We start from the raw sequence: 17683 nt of genomic DNA, 5'->3' as shown, positions 1-17683 counted from the left end.
ACTTTATGTACAATTTGTTTATCTTCTTATCCGAATTCGGATAACGACCAAGACGACTTTATATTGAATGTAGATATACTAGTACTTATCCGAATTCGGATAACGACCAAGACGACTTTATATTGAATGTAGATATACTAGTACTTATCCGAATTTGGATAAGGATCGTCACATTGCATACGTAGCCCTGTGCTGTAGGTCATGTATTCTTCTTATCCGAATTTGGATAAACAGTTATTATTCCTTGATAATGTGTATCATGTATTCTATCGAAATTCGGATAACATTTAATTTAGTTTCTCTCCTTTTGTCTAAACAATGATAATTCAATTATGTATTCTTCTTGTCCAAACTAAGATAATAAAATAACTACTGCAATTTTAATAAATAAAGTTTTATAAAAACAAAGAAATAGGTCTAAATACATTATTGTATTGAGTTCATCTTAAATAAGTGTTGCCTTCCAACATTCTTATTTCAGAAATCTCGCTTATCCGAAACACCCATTGACTTGAGCATATGGAAATGCTCAAAAGCAATTGGAAGCTGTTACAAGTTTTTTTTTAAATTTGACGATCGTTTTTTTTTTATTTTAATCCCATCCATTTGAGGGTAAAAAGAATAGTTTTCTGTATATATGTTAATACGTATGTACCGAAATGATGTAAAAAATAGTTATCTTGCAATACAACTTAATTTCATTTTCTTCTCAGGATGGAGTGAAGTGTAAACCAGGGTGCACAGGTATTGTACATGTTTTATTTAGATTGTTGGATAACTTGTTTTCTAGTTTGATGTCATAACTTTTTTCAGAACAATTGATTTACGCACATTAAAAAACTATTTACATTTTTATAGTTGTAATCCAAAAAACTTAGTTTGATATGACTATTGCATTTATTGATGGACATAATTTTTATTCAAATGCTACAACATTTGTATGATAGCACAAAATTTGTTTTCTGGTGACAAGATAAAAAACATCTTTAATGTCGAAGAGTCTGACTTGCATTTTCTAAGTAACTTCTGCATCAGTATTGACGCCATTAAATGAAAAAAAAATTGTCATACTTTCGTATTTGAAGCAATGATAAAGTTTGAATAAACTTTGCTTTCAACTCCTGTAAGCAAATGTAACCTTATTTTGTTAATGCTTAGTTTATTCGTAACATTACTGGTCATATAGCTTATCAAATGTTTGGACACTAAGATGCCCTTGGCCAACAAAGTTTGCGTTAAATATTCAAAATGAAGGTAAGTCATGTGACGTGTGGGAGGCTGTAACTCATCAAGTGCTATCTAACAAATACCTGGGGCTTTTGACTTGGAACAGGTGCAAATATAATTGGTAATATATAAACAAGACGATGTGATGTGTTTGCCAATGAGATAACTCCCCATAAGAGATCAATGGACACTGACATTAAATTAGCCGTCTTTCAATCTGATAGGGATTAACTTCTCACTGGAGAAGATGAATTTAAAGAATATAATATATACCATTTTAGTTTAAGTTTGAAAGCAATTATGTGGTAAAATTATGTATAAGTTTTCCCTGTTTAATATTGTTTTTATACATTATGTTAAGTTTCGGAATAATGCTATTTATATCACAGTAGTAGGTATCTGTGTATCCTTTTGGTGTTTTTGGTGACATGCATCTCTTCTAATAATTCAAGGGCTATTTTGTGTTAATAAAACCATGTTGGTATTTATAAATATGCAGTATTTTCGATACAGTTACTAAAGAAGACTTCATGAGAGCGACACCATCAGACATACACTTACGTCGTCTGTCCTTATTGTACAGTTCATTTGAAGCTAAAGAGATGGCACTACATATGGGATTGTCGGACAGGGAAGTTGAAACCATATTGGAAACTGAAGATCCAAAGACTGCATGCTTTGAAATTTTAAGACAATGTCGAGATAGCATGGTGGTGACATTTGAAGACGTCAAAGCGGCGTTACAGATAATAGGAAAAACAAGTATCCACATACTTTGCAAGGTACATCTTTTAAAATGAATCTCAACATATAGAAACAGTGTTTGTCTAATCAGTGCACTTTGTTTTAAGTGATATATTTTATAACAATTTTAGCCTGATATATTTACCTATGACGAAAAAATCCATAAGAAATTCTTATATCGCATATATTACGCATACTGACGGTACCGAGTTTAATATGATAAATATGAATGTAAGTTTAAGATTATAATAGTATGTATACTATTAAATTCATATTGAGGCTTTCAAATAAGACATAAGTAATCATCTATATATAATGAGAACAGCTCTCATACGTGATTGATAAATCTGCATAGATGCATTTGTGATATAAAGGTTTTTCTAAAGCAAAATGTTTCAGAGAAAACAAGCAGAAACAGAAATATTCTTTTGAAAAAAAAATCTTATATAACTTTTTCCCCGTGAATAGAAACAAAACCAGAATTACACCTTTTAGACAAACAAGTATAATTTGATATGTAAATTGCCAGAACTAAAGTATAATTTGAAACACATCTTGCTAATAGACAGCATACAAATTATGTATATATACACATACAGGTAATTATAAGAATGTGTTTGTCTCAATTCTGACTTTTATGTTTTTTAATTAGTACTAAGCATGCTTATATCACATGCACTTTTACTGTTTTGTACATCAAAAATGTGTTTAATTATATAATGAAAGTTGTGTAAAAGGTATTTTTTTTTATTATTCCAGCTTGTGAAAGGCAAGCCTATTTATTTTGGTAAGTAATGTGAATACAGCATTCTCCTATAAGTGCAATAAACAGAAAGAACACACAAATACTGAACTGAGAGGAAGATTCAAAACGAAAAGTCCCTAATTAAATGGAAATATTAATAGCGTTAACACATCAAACGAATGGATAGGAACTGCCATAATTCTGACTTAGTAACGGCATTTTTTTTATGTCGGAAATGATTGATAAAACCAAGTTCTATAACTAGCTTAACCTTTAACTTTTATGTAACATGGTTGTAGGTATGGAATTTCCCTTATATTAAGAATCAATGTTCGAAATATTCTACTAAAATTCTTAACATGTAGCACATATGTTTTTATTTTTCTATCTTTGAACACATAGACATGGAACCTGAAAAGTGGGATTTGGTATCTACAGCAGAACACATTGACCGATTGGCTCCATTGGTAGGAAATAACTCTCTCCCGTTCCTAATAGAGCTTGGAATGGACTTTAATATCTGGGAACAGATCAGCCACAGACAAAATGAAAGAGATTTGGTTAGACTGAACCGGGAGATCTTAGAAGAATGGAGATTCAAGTTTTGTAAGATGCACAATCTGAAACCAACCTTGCGAGAAATCGCACGTGCATTCAGTAACATTGGAAAAAATGTAAAAATCGTTGACAACACATTATCAGATTTATTTTAACTTTTTTTGATTTTGTATTTAGCTTGAATTTCTCTCGAACGCATCTAAAACACGCTTTTCAAAACATTGTATAGAAATCATCTGAGAATGGATAAATTTAGATTAACTGCATGCAGTTTACCGCCATCTTGGATTATATATAAAAAACACAGTACGTAATCGGTCTAGTCCGTTTTAAATTTTAAGACAGATTTGAAACCAATGTAAGAACATTTGAGTGATATATTTATTTATTTTTTCAACAAATGCCAAATATTTCTGTTTCTTTAAATCAATTTTCAACTTACCCATTTAAGCGGAGTTAACACAAACAGTAATAATTACATTAGATGTATGTTTCATTATAATACGTTTTTTTGATTGGTCACGCTGCAGTCTCGCGTTATTCCTTAACCAACTTCATTTCACAATAAAAATGATCATTCATGATGACACAAGGTCCCACAATAAGGTTCATAGGCAAATTATATAAAAACTTGATAAAAATCGTGTTATCATGGTCCTAGCTAAAAAATGGTAATTATGAGTATTGCATGCTTTTTTGTACCTTCATAGGGTTGTAAATGCGTTGACCGTGCACACATACAAATTGTATCTTGGGCCAACGCTTTCACACCCCCAATGAAGTTACAAATTTTTAAATGAATGAAAGTTAAAGAAAAATGCATTGTTTACTTCTAGTAAGAAAACAATTTCGGTGGCACCATGTTTTTCTTATTAACTTCTTAACGTATACTATAACTAGTTATCATTGGTAACAATATTATAATTTGATACACCAAACGCGCGTTTCGTTTACATAACAATCATCAGTGATGCTCAGTTCAAGATAGTTTCTATAAAACATTTTGTTCATCTTTTATTTGAAAATTCTTTTACATAGATTTCTTTTTATTAACATAACAGGTGTTTTTGGTAAATAATTTTGGAATTGGCCTTGTTTATCATTTTTTCTGCTTATTTTGTGATATTGTGTTCATCTTGTATACAGACTTAAAAGCCTTTTTTTATTATTTTCCTTACTTTTGAAATACTAATTTTAAAAAAGCAATGAGCATGCAGGTAACTCAGATTTGAGACGGAATAACAATCAACACTTTTGTATAATTTTCAAGGTATTTGTGCTATACTTTTCGTGTTCTTTGCATCCTTACATCCACAAAGTAACTTTATATTAGAATACTAAAACAAGCTGTGAAACATAAATACAAGACATCCGTATTTGTCTTTGATGGTCTTGTTTTTTGGGGGTCTGTGTTGCTTATTATTAGAACAATTGAATATTTAAATGATAGAAAAAATAATTCAGCAATGTAAATGTATATGCATATTGAGATGTTTTTATTGCAAAGGAATATATAATGTTGTGTAAAATTTAGTTTTTTTTTATATTTTGCTTTGTATTTTGTTAGTTAATTTGTCAATTATTTGTTCTCATGGAGTAGCTCTTGTTTTCATTATTGAGTGTTACATCCGTATATCTATTATATGATCTTCTTATCAATAAGCTCTAATTTTGTTACGGAAATATATGGTACCAAGCAGCAAACAATCCATGTATCTTTGTTTTGGAGTTACATATGAATATACCTCTTTCTGGAATATTTCAATACTGGCAAAAGTTCTAAACGAAAGATAGATTACTGGTCTCAAGCTTGTGACAATAATCTTTGCGCCTGTCCCAAGTCAGGAGCCTCTGGCCTTTGTTAGTCTTGTATTATTTTAACTTTTTGTTTCTTGTGTACAATTTAGAGTTTAGTATGGCGTTCATTATCACTGAATTCGTATATATTTGTTTAGGGGCCAGCTGAAGGACGCCTCCGTGTGTGGGATTTTCTCGTTACATTGAAGACCTGTTGGTGACCTTCTGCCGTTGTCTGCTCAGTGGTCGGGTTGTTGTCTCTTTGGCACATTCCCCATTTCCATTCTCAATTGTAATGTTCAAATAAAATATCATAAATAGTTGAAAATAACAAATCAAGGTCACAATACTTAAAGATTATCCAACGTTTTCACCTGGCAAACAACATATCATCTTATCCCTATGTTAAAAGACTCATAACTCCTAGAAGAGTCGCCTAGTCAAAAACATATTTCAGGATATTCACATTTACAAACTACTTAATATCTGCAAGTCTCGTGAAACTCTTGTGTGTCGTTTCCGATGAGTGGCGATGATTAGCTGTTACAGTAGTATGTTTAGACCAATCAATATATGGGCATAACTCATAAATGAAAATAGTGAAACAGATATGATTATCTAAAATGTATTTCATAGTTAACTACAAGGTTGCATGACAATCTGGTGTGAGAGAGGAGTTTTGGTGACAGTAACAGAACTGACGGACAAGTCAAAAGTGATGATAAAGGAACAGAGTTTCGTGGTGATATGAAACAAACTAAGGGAAATTATCCTTGTAATTCTCCTTTTGTAGATTTGACAGGATAATAGTTATCAAAGATAACAGTCTGATAATTTGATACGTCAGACGCGAATTTGGTATTCATTAGACTCTTTATGCTTTAGTGACGCTCATATCAAAATAGTTAGAAAGCCAAACAAATATAAAGTTTTAGAGTAATCACTTTAAGCATATTGCGAAATAATTACTTTCATTGTTAACCAATTTGTCGGCTAAGAACATTATCATAACTAACACAAAAGACAAAGCGTAAACATAGAAAACATTATGACAAAAACAAACAGAAAAACGAAAAGACAAACAACTGTTAATATGTTATAAGAACATATGACTTTTCAAGTCTGACTTTTTGTTTACTAGTGCTAGTAGAAATGGCCCTTGTGTTTCTGCTATTTCACCATGGCTGATAAGCGTCAGTACCAAGGTGATGATAAGCGTCCGTACCTGAGTGATGATACAGAGAGAAAAGATAAACAAGATTGTGAATATGACATTTGAATTATATATTTTACCTCATCTGTTGCAAGCTAATCAATGCAGTCAACCATGTTAAGATGCCATGACAATATCATAATTTGTGATTTACATTTTTTATATTTAAAATTGAAAAACACATTTTTAAACATCATATCATAATACAGCAAATTGTGCCATTGTGCCATTGCAGAAATTTAGTAGCTGGATAGCGTAAATTCTATTAATAATTAAATGAATGTTAATCAATTCATCGAATAGTACTTGTATTATCATTATGTAACAGACCTCAGAGGCGGATCAAGGGGGTGGTTCCGAGTGTTGGAACCCACCTTTTTTGGACGATCAATGCATTTGAGTGGGGACATGTAGTTGGACCCCCCCCCCCCCCCCCCCCTTCTTTTGTCCTGGGTTAGGATCACCCTTTCAAAATGGCAAGATCAACCCCTGGACCTCATGATAAGGTTTATGTATATGTATATATTATGTATATTTGTTTAGACAGTTGTGTGCCTTTTTTTATTTATTCTGTCGAAATATAAAGAACTATAACTCATTGCCTGTAATATTATATTATTTGACTTATTATATCAATATAGCTTGATAGATATCATATATATCCATTTGCTTTATAATAAAAACTTAAAAAAATAAATATTGGTGTTTCTTTGATTTCTGGCCTGTGGGTATTTATGATTTCTTAAATAAAGGATGGCCGCCCAACAGTGATAAATAGACATAGCCAATATAAAAAAAAGGAAAATGGAGATACACTTGGTTTTCCCTTAAGATGATATTATTACATCACAATCTCTTTGGCTTGTTGTGATGTTTTATGGTTGTTCTCATATTGAGGTATATCTATCCTAACATTAGCATTTATGCAATAATGGTTATTGAAGGAGCAATGCTTGGCTGACATATCTTGTCTTGAATTGAGAACAAATCATTTCATGATGATTCATGGACCACCCTTTAATGAGTATATATGTTTTGTTATAGTTTTTGAAGATGATAAATAAACGGGATTATCTTAAATAATTACAAGCAATAATGTAGTGCCAATAAAAGCTCTAAACAGAAATAACAAAAACAGTAAAAAGTTAAATCACAAAAATATATTGTTTGTTGCCCCTAAATTGGTAATCTTAAGAATCGTTTGCAGTTTTTCGTTATCATTTTGAATATTATAATAGATAAAGATACAATGTAAACAGCAAATGTTTAGCAAAGTAAGAATTACAAATAAATCAAAATGATCAAAATGTCAATTGATCCCTCCAGAAGTCATTGGCCTTTAAAATCATTTTTTCACAATTTTTCGTAAATTATTGTAATCTTTTTCAAAAATCTTTTCCTCTGAAACTACTGTACCAAGTTAATTATACATAGAGATAACTGTAAACAGCAAGAATGTCTAGTAATGTAAGATGTACAAACAAGTCACCATCAATAAAACAGAAAGTTGTGTCCTGAATTCGACTCTGTAATGCTGAAGAGTGTTTATTATGCACTGCAGCACATAGAATAAGGTGAGCGACACATGCTCTTTTGGAGCCTTTACTCTGTATACCAGTATAATTGGAGTATGCACTGCAGCACATCGAACACGGTGAGCAACACAGACTTTTTAGAACCTCTACTCTATATATCAGTATAGTCGTCTGATAAGTTAGTCGATTCAGTCATAAAAATCTGATCGCGTTATTTTGACAGATTTTTAATTGCCATGGCTGTAATACATGCAAAGCAAAAACACCAACACAACCAGTATTCCTGCTGTTGATACACCGACACAACCAGTATTCCTGCTGTTGATACACCGACACAACCAGTATTCCTGCTGATGATACACCGACACAACCAGTATTCCAGCTGCTGATGATATACCGACACCACCAGTATTCCTGCTGATGATACACCGACACAACCAGTATTCCTGCTAATGATATTTCCCACCGACACAACCAGTATTCCTGCTGATGATACACCAACACAACCAGTATTCCTGCTGATGATATTTCCCACCGACACAACCAGTATTCCAGCTGATGATATAAAAACCGACACAACCAGTATTCCTGCTGATGATAGAAATACCGACACAACCAGTATTCCTGCTGATGATACACCAACACAACCAGTATTCCTGCTGATGATACACCGACACAACCAGTATTCCTGCTGTTGATACACCAACACAACCAGTATTCCTGCTAATGATACACCGACACAATCAGTATTCCTTCTGATGATACACCGACACAACCAGTATTCCTGCTGATGATAAACCGACACAACCAGTATTCCTGCTGATGATACACCGACACAACCAGTATTCCTGCTGATGATACACCGACACAACCAGTATTCCTGCTGATGATATATCGACACAACCAGTATTCCTGCTGATGATACACCAACACAACCAGTATTCCTGCTGATGATACACCAACACAACCAGTATTCCTGCTGATGATACACCGACACAACCAGTATTCCTGCTGTTAATACACCAACACAACCAGTATTCCTGCTAATGATACACCGACACAATCAGTATTCCTTCTGATGATACACCGACACAACCAGTATTCCTGCTGATGATACACCAACACAACCAGTATTCCTGCTGATGATAAACCGACACAACCAGTATTCCTGCTGATGATACACCGACACAACCAGTATTCCTGCTGATGATACACCGACACAATCAGTATTCCTGCTGATGATACACCGACACAACCAGTATTCCTGCTGATGATACACCGACACAACCAGTATTCCTGCTGATGATACACCGACACAATCAGTATTCCTGCTGATGATACACCGACACAACCAGTATTCCTGCTGATGATACACCGACACAACCAGTATTCCTGCTGATGATACACCGACACAACCAGTATTCCTGATGATGATACACCGACACAATCAGTATTCCTGCTGATGATACACCAGCACAACCAGTATTCTTGCTGATGATACACCGACACAACCAGTATTCCTGCTGTTGATACACCGACACAATCAGTATTCCTGCTGATGATATGCCGACACAACCAGTATTCCTGCTGATGATATGCCGACACAGACAGTATTCCTGCTGATGATTAACCGACACAATCAGTATTCTTGCTGATGATATGCCGACACAATCAGTATTCTTGCTGATGATATGCCGACACATACAGTATTCTTGCTGACGGTACATGCATAGCAAGAAACACCGACACAACCAGTATTCCTGCTGATGATACATGCATAGTAAGAAACACCGACACAACCAGTATTCCTGTTGATGATATTATCTGTTTGTTAATTAAAAGAACGGACCTTGAATGGTCTTTTACTAATCAATAAACCAAATACTAACTTTGGTAAAAAGTCGAATAACAAAAATTCTAAACTGAAACTCACTTATCAATTAACAAAGGCAAAAGATCAAACACATCAAACGAATAAAAAACAAATGTCATGTTGATGCCTTCATACAGGCATTTCATTGTTTGCAACACATTTGATTTAATAGATATTATCACCTTTACTTCGTTTGGAAGTACGAAAATTTCAGGTTTTATAAATCTAGATTTTTATAAGTTATAAGGTTAGTTTGTCGTTCACATGTCCCTTTGTGATCTTCAACCATTTTTATTTTAAGAAAGCATACAAAATCAAAGATAAATATAACATCTTGAAAATCAGAAAATATCCAAAGCAACACAATAATTGTTTTATTACAATAATAGTAGTACGTTCAATTTGAGATTTCTATTTAGATATAAGAAGATGTGGTATGAGTGCAAATGAAACAACTCTCTATCCAAGTCACAATTTGTAAAAGTAAACTATTATAGGTTAAAGAACAGCCTTCAACACGGAGCCTTGTTAAGCTGGTCCGCGGTTGACTACTACACTTTGTATATAGACTGCCGGTGAGATCCGATTGATTGTACAATCTGATTAGTTGTCCAATCAAATTACTTGTATTATACCGTACTTCACATTGTAAACATGAAGTTTTATTTAATGCAACAATCCATGAAATGTTATCGCAAATCAGAAGGAATATACTTTTTCCTCCCAGCAATTTTATGAGACATTTTTTTTTTTACAGGTTGAAATGTATTGTCGAAACCATAACGATCAGTTCAAAAGTTTCCATTTTGTATGACGTCACGTTTATGTACCAATATCATTCATAAGTTTAGCGGAATTTATGTTATGTCTAATTGATACGTTTTTCGATAGTTTTTCCTTTTAGTAATTAATATATTATTTGAATTTAGAATAGGAATTTATTTTAAGCATTAATTAAATAAATGCTTTTCTATGCATAGGGACACACTGTTCTGTTTGTTAACATGTTCTGATATTGTACGTTGCTATGTAACAAAGTAACGTTCAATCTCGTTTAAATCTCAAGGATAAAGGACAAGGTACACTAAGGGCCGTATTTGGCCCCCTTTTTTGTCAATTTTTTTTCATCATGAAATAAACGAAATTATAATCGAAAATAATTTGCATATATCTGTTCTTTAGAAGCTCATGCGGATTTTAATTTTTGGTAAAGCAGAAATCTGATTTTGGGTTTCTTAAAGTTACCTAATTACACCAAAAGGTAGCAAAATGTTGATTTTTGGACTGAAATTCTTCGTTTTTAAAGGCCTCCGCCAACGTGAGCCACAGAAAAGAATGGTGATAAGGATAGCATTCAAACAGAATTTTCAGATAATGAAGAGAAACTTTTGGCTCACGTTGGCGGAGGCCTTCAAATATGAATAAAACTATCCCCTAAAAAAACAACAACTTCGCCGTAATAGTAAAATCGGAGCGAAATCGGAGAAAGGGCTGAAAAACTCCGCATTCAGCTGTGATTACCAGACACCACCAACTACATCAAGAATATTTCCAAAGGTGAGGTTTTTAGTTTTGAGATTTGGCAATCATTCTTCAAATTGTATTTTTTTTCTTTTTATCAATCTAGATTTTGTTTATCCAATTTGGATCAACAAACAAATGGTGAAAACGTATCATCGGCATTTGGCACACACAATAAACAGCCATTTTCATGTGTATCTGAGACCGGTTGAGTCATGATATAAATTAAAGCTACAAAGAGTTTGAATGATTAAATAATTTTTCGTTCAAGTAAAAAATATGTGAAAATTGGGAACAAAATATCGGTCCGGTTGCAGACGACTTTGAGAAATTGACTACCGCCGAAAACAACATTTTTTGCTTATCCTTAACCGGAGATTTTTCTAATGAGTTAACATGAAAATTTAACAATTTTTGCAAGTAAAATAATTTCCAATTTCCGTATGAATTCGACTACAAATAGAATTAACCGAGAACATAACAAATACAAAAAAACAATAGTGATAAGTATGTCGTTTTACACTATATTTGTTATGATGACGACGTAGTCTAGTGGGAACACCGTTGCCTTTTGCCAGGGCGTCCTACGTTCGAATCTCATTACTACCATTATTATTTTTTTTTTCATTTTTTTTTACTTGTATCATTTTATCATTTTATTTTCTTTCAAAAAAGAAAGAAAAGCAGAAAAATGCTCGAGTTCATGATATAATAGCCAGCATTTTAGTCTGATTTCTAAACATAAAGTTTTAGTCACTTCAAATGGTATGCAACAGATTTTTATTCTAAGTTTGAGCCTCATTCAATTTTTTTTGCCCTTGGAATCATTTTTTCAATATGGGACGACATCAAAAGATCAATGAAGTATAGCAAACTTATATCAAATAACTTGGGGAATGATAAAATGGCTGCTATTTTTGTTTCTTTGACTTCGATTTAACATGCATCCCTATTGGTCAATCATTTTTCCCAAATTAAGTTAAGGGAGTTGGAGGGGGGGGGGGGGGGGAATCAGTGGAAAAACTATGTGAATTTTTATCCTACATTGAACTTTTGATTTCGTCCCTGAGAGAAGTTGAATAGAAGTAATTTGAAGAAATAATATTACAGCCGATTTCATTGAGTGTGTAGCCAAAGGTAACAATGGCGGATCCAGGGGCTAGGGCGGGGGGTCTGGGGGTTTGAATCCCCTTTTTTGGACGATCAATGCATTTGAAAAGAGGATAGTACACCTGACCTAATAATGACTGAATGGTTCAGCTAACAAGCAAGCTTACCAAAGATATTACCTTTGCCTACACACTCAACGAAATCGGCTATATAAAGGGAGTTCATATATAAATTGTGGATATAACATAGTTGTTTCAGACATACACGAAATATTTTAAGGTTTAACTTCTATCAACAGATAACAGTAACATGTTTTTAAAGATAGATTTTCCGGCCCTTGGTTTTTAAAGTAAAAATGAAAAAAATAAATATATATACATATATCATAACATAATTAAACGTTACACAAATGCTCTGACGAACTGATGCGCAAGGTTTCATATAATATATATTTTTCTGTCTTATTACAGATATAGAATTGACATCCTGATTATGTAAACCATGGACACCACATAATGAAATTCATGGACGTTCGTATGCCTGTTTTCGAAAATGGTATAGTTATTTTGTTAAACATGTATAATATATAGATATAGGAAGATGAGGTATGAGTGCGAATGAGACAACTCTCCATCCAAGTAACAATTTATAAAAGTAAACCATTATAGATCAAGGTACGGACTGCGACACGGATCCTTGGCTCACAGCGAACAGCACGCTATAAAGGACCCCAAAAATTACTATTAGACTTAATACTTAATCACTTTTGTTTGAAAAAAATTTCTCTCATATTTCAATTTGGCTCTTATAAATTCGATATCAGCAGCATGACTGTTGTAGTCTTCGGTCACTTTTTTATCAATTGTATTATAATTCAGAATGTGGAATACATGTCTGTAGCCGATGCCTCCTTACTATATATTTTACAAGATAAGATAATGTAGCCTTTTAAGGCTGTTTAATAAAGATAAATAATTTTGCAGCCGCTCATTATATATTAGACATATATTTCGATATCTATTTCAGGTACATCCATAAGGGGTTACAGTATTTACATTGATAAGAATGAAGAAACATATTAAGGAATGGTAAATATATACAACACTATTTTTTTTATTTTTTTATACATATTTAACAAAACTGGTTGCAAGGGTCTTCTCGGCACAAGACCAAACAATAAGCACAAGTGTCCGCTGGATTGAAATGATTCGGCATTGAAGGTGATCTGCTATTGAAAAGATGAACAAAAATAATGATATAAGGGAAACTTAATGTTGGGTTAATGTCTATAAGAGCCACCATTCAAACATCCCAATGTTCTAAGACTGTTACTGCATGTTTAAATATATGCTGAATGAATATGCATCTCGTATGGCATACTAGACACTATACAATTAGTCTTATACAGCATATCACAACCGGTCTAAAAGAGGAACTATATTGCATTCGCCTTGTCCATCTGTTAAATATTCAAACTACCGCGACTGTATAATAGCATAACGTTCTCGTCATTATACTAAGTACTTGTGTATAGATACATTTGATTTCTGTTGATATGGGTATATTACGGAAAATATTGTTCCAAGCCGGGTCAAAAGAGGTATGAACAACTTCCACCCTCTTTTTTGAAACTGGCTTAATCTGCTCCTGTTTTTTGCATTATGGTTCACAGGAAGATAAATAATACAACTAAAAATAAAGGTTAAATTAGAGTAAACGATTTTTGATTAGATAATTAAAATAATTTCTCCTTCATTTTCATTTTTAGGTAATGCTGTGAGGATGCCTACCCCACGAAATTTCAGTTGCATTATATGTATGAAAACGCATTTAAAAGAGACAAACCGACGAGCAATATTTAATTCTGGATTACGGAACTATGTAGAGTCAATTTTAAAAAGACATGTGTACGAACATGACGCAATTTGCTTAAAATGTAGAACAAGAATTCAACGAGAAATTCAGGCTAACAAATTAGTTAACAATGTGACTGTTGCAGAAAAAAATAAAAGCAATGAAAAAAAACAAGCAAGCTCTGGAGGCGTCCTTAGTCCAAAAACCATACAACTTCCAATATGTTCTACCACAAAATCACACCGTATGTGTATTGTTTGTAAGAAGCAGAATTCAAATAGGCATAAACTTATTGTTGTTCCCAATGAAGCCAAGACACAAACATTTATAGACAAGGGCATCTTTATTTCCACGAACAGTAGGTGTTGTTCTGATCACCTTGTTGGTAAATACTTCAAGCAAGAGGCTCTGAAAGCATTAAAGCATACTTCTTCGTCGACATTCTTCAACCGTACGGATGTAAACAACTTGTTGGATAGAACCAGGTCAATGCTAAAAGATGTTGGAAAACTTAATTTTGATGTCCAGATAGCTATGTCAGATGACGATTTTGTTAATCTCACTGGACTCACCAAACAACAGTTTGACGTTGTCGCCACACATGTTACAGACTTAAGAAACTCTGAAGTACGCTCAATAAGAACATGTCTTGCTATTCTCCTTGTAAAATTACGCACTGGATTATCGAACACAATCTTGGGAACTCTTTTCAGCCTTAAGTCGTACAATATACGGCGAGCCGTACACTCAGCTCGAGAATCTCTAATTAAAAATTTTGTTCCATCATTTTTAGGATTCAACCATATGAGTCATTCCGTTTTTGCCCAGAGTCATACAACTCCAACTGCCAAAACATTGTTTACAGGAAACAATGAAGACACAGCTGTTCTGATCCTAGATGGGACATACATATACATACAGAAAAGTTCATACCACAAGTTCCAGAAGAAAACCTACAGTATGCACAAAAATCGACCTTTAGTCAAGCCCATGATTATAGTTGGATCTGATGGCTACATTTTGAGTGTCTTGGGGCCATATTATGCCAATGGCCACAACAACGATGCCTCAATTACCAAGCATTTATTTAAAACCAATGCTGAAGATATAAAGAAATGGATAAAGGACGATGACGTATTAGTAGTCGACAGAGGTTTCAGAGATGCTCAAGCTTTCCTTGAGAGTTTGAACTTGAAAGTAGAGATGCCTTGTTTCATCAAAAAGGGACAAAAACAACACACTACCGAGGAGGCAAATTCTTCACGACTTATAACAAAAGTTCGGTGGGTAGTTGAAAGCGCCAATGGACGCATTAAACAGTGGCGCTTTCTCGACAAAGTCGTTTCAAACCACTTCGTTCCCTATATTGGAGATTTTGTCAGAATTGTTTCTGCATTTATTAATTGCTTCCGGGCTCCACTGATTAATGATTTTTGCAATGAAGAGATTGGCCAAACTATGCTGGATAAAGCACAGCTTGGTAACCAGGTACAGAAGTATGTCGAGGACAATAATTTAATTCGCAAAAAGGCTATTTATTCTGAAGTAAATGGCACGGAAAACGTTTTAGATTTTCCTAAACTTACTCTCCAACAAATCAGAGATATTACTATGGGAGTATATCAACTGAAGCAAGCCCCAAGATATACAGAAAGCCATCTCTCTGATGACAATTACATGCTCCAGACTTGCCGTGACCGTCCTAATCTATTACGAGTAAAACTAACATCCAGACATTCGTCCTCAAGAGTGTACAGCCTATGGATTGAATTTAGTGGAGATGAAGTCACTGGTTGGTATTGCACCTGTAAAGTTGGCGCCCGGGTGGTTGGTTGTTGTGCGCATATTGCATCTACAATGTGGTACCTTGGTTATAGCAGGTGGGAACTAGAGACACCAAGCACGTGTAAATATGCAGATTCAATTTTGAATGCAAAAGATGTGCCACTTGAAACAGATTCCGATTCTGATAGTGACGGTTTCATTGAGGAGTGAATCTCTGACACTCATATTTATTGACAGACGTTAAGATGTAAATGCATAGAAAAAGTGAATTTATTTAACAGGGGTGGGGTTTTTTCATTGTTGTATTAACAAACGATTTTTTTTTTCGGAGATCAGCATCCGATTAAAATTGTTCTTGTCTTGCGGAATTCTTTTAGATTTTAATGTTGAATACGTTTTTTTCTCGCTGATCGTACATACTCTACTGTTAATTATCTGCTCACTAATTAAGAATAAGAATGTGTTTGTACACATTTTTAGTCACATGTCAGATATATAAAAAAAGAAGATGTGTTATGATTGCCAATGAGCTTAGATCCACGTGAGTTTTAGTCATAGCTTAGGTATCAGTCTTTTTGCTCTTACTGAACATACTCTACATTAAACAATATTTAAATCTAAATAATGAACTACAATTATACTGAAATAGAAGATAGTTTGGTACACCTTGTCAGCAAATCTGGTTAAAGTTTTTCCTCCTTGGAGCTGATTGACGTGTGATAATCACGTGTGATGCTATGTGTCTTTAATAAACAAGACTTTGGTCACTTTGGAGATTAACCTGTTTATGTGGTATTACGTACATATATACAAAAAGAAATGTGTTGATATATGATTATGCACTATGATAGGTTTATCTAATTACCTTCACTTTTAATACAGACATCCGACAGTTTTGATTCAGACCAATGGCGTACATTTTGTTGTCCATATAACACTATATCTTAAGATGCTTATTACACGTTTCTGCGTAATATATACTTAACCTAGTAAGTTATACCTATTTGGCGGTTTATACTCTATATTCAGATTGTTGTCTCTTTGACATGCACATTCCCGATTTCAATTTCATCTATATGCAGTGGAACTTTTTACAAAGGATGATTTTCATTGGTTCCACGAACATTTACAGAACATTGTGTAATTTTGTCAAAGAAAACTGCCTGTTATTTCATTATTTATATAATTGTTTGATCATAATTGAATAAATCAATAGTTCTAGTGATGCATTCTGTTTTTTTTTAACTTAACTGCTATTGTACAACGACTTAACATAATACTTATGATATAATGATGAGAAGGCCTTGAGGGTCATAATAACTTTGATTTTTTTTTTAATTTTTTTTTAACTTTTTCGTAAGACTTTATTATTTGTTGGTTGTTTTTTTTTTGTTTTTTTTTTTGGGGGGGGGGGGGGGGTGGGGGGGGTTGGATTTTTTTTTCGTTTAGTAAACACCAAGCTTCTTCCATCCATAGTTGGATAGTGATAAATGTACAAAATATCAAAACCATATAGATGACAAATTAACATGAGAAATGTACAATATCAGCGTAAATCATATAGAGAAAGGTCGTTGCTACGCAATGGATACGGTTGCTAGGTAGTTTCTTAGCATTAAAAAGCTAACAAAATGTAAGTTATTTACAACTATCATGTAACCACCTAACAATAGATACCTAGCTTTGGTCAACACATGAGGGGTTGCATAAACCTTGAAGAG

At 33.6% G+C, this 17683-nt stretch overlaps 2 protein-coding genes across 2 annotated transcripts in view; both read left to right on the top strand.

The window, feature by feature from the left end:
• Nucleotides 1-17683, top strand: part of LOC139503376 (uncharacterized) — a 332278-nt gene that overhangs the window by 38865 nt on the left and 275730 nt on the right. The window contains exons 6-8 of the mRNA XM_071293146.1: nt 714-744; nt 1741-2009; nt 2731-2758. Coding sequence (XP_071149247.1) covers nt 714-744; nt 1741-2009; nt 2731-2758 — 328 coding nt within the window. The remainder of the gene's footprint in view (nt 1-713; nt 745-1740; nt 2010-2730; nt 2759-17683) is intronic.
• Nucleotides 11033-16455, top strand: LOC139503490 (uncharacterized). Its single transcript, XM_071293278.1, has 4 exons — nt 11033-11249; nt 12794-12878; nt 13350-13411; nt 14092-16455. Exon 4 carries the CDS (start codon nt 14106-14108, stop codon nt 16170-16172), a length of 2067 nt encoding a protein of 688 aa, XP_071149379.1. The 5' UTR covers nt 11033-11249; nt 12794-12878; nt 13350-13411; nt 14092-14105; the 3' UTR covers nt 16173-16455.

Source organism: Mytilus edulis, chromosome 14 (assembly GCF_963676685.1).
Source record: "Mytilus edulis chromosome 14, xbMytEdul2.2, whole genome shotgun sequence".
NCBI classification, from domain to species: Eukaryota; Metazoa; Mollusca; class Bivalvia; order Mytilida; family Mytilidae; genus Mytilus; species Mytilus edulis.
The sequence above is the reverse complement of the archived record's forward strand: the minus strand, read 5'-3'. Positions and strand labels throughout refer to the sequence as shown.

Bases quoted from the DNA above. Each gene is read 5' to 3' on its own strand.
- LOC139503490 (XM_071293278.1), top strand. From the start codon at position 14,106: ATGCCTACCCCACGAAATTTCAGTTGCATTATATGTATGAAAACGCAT.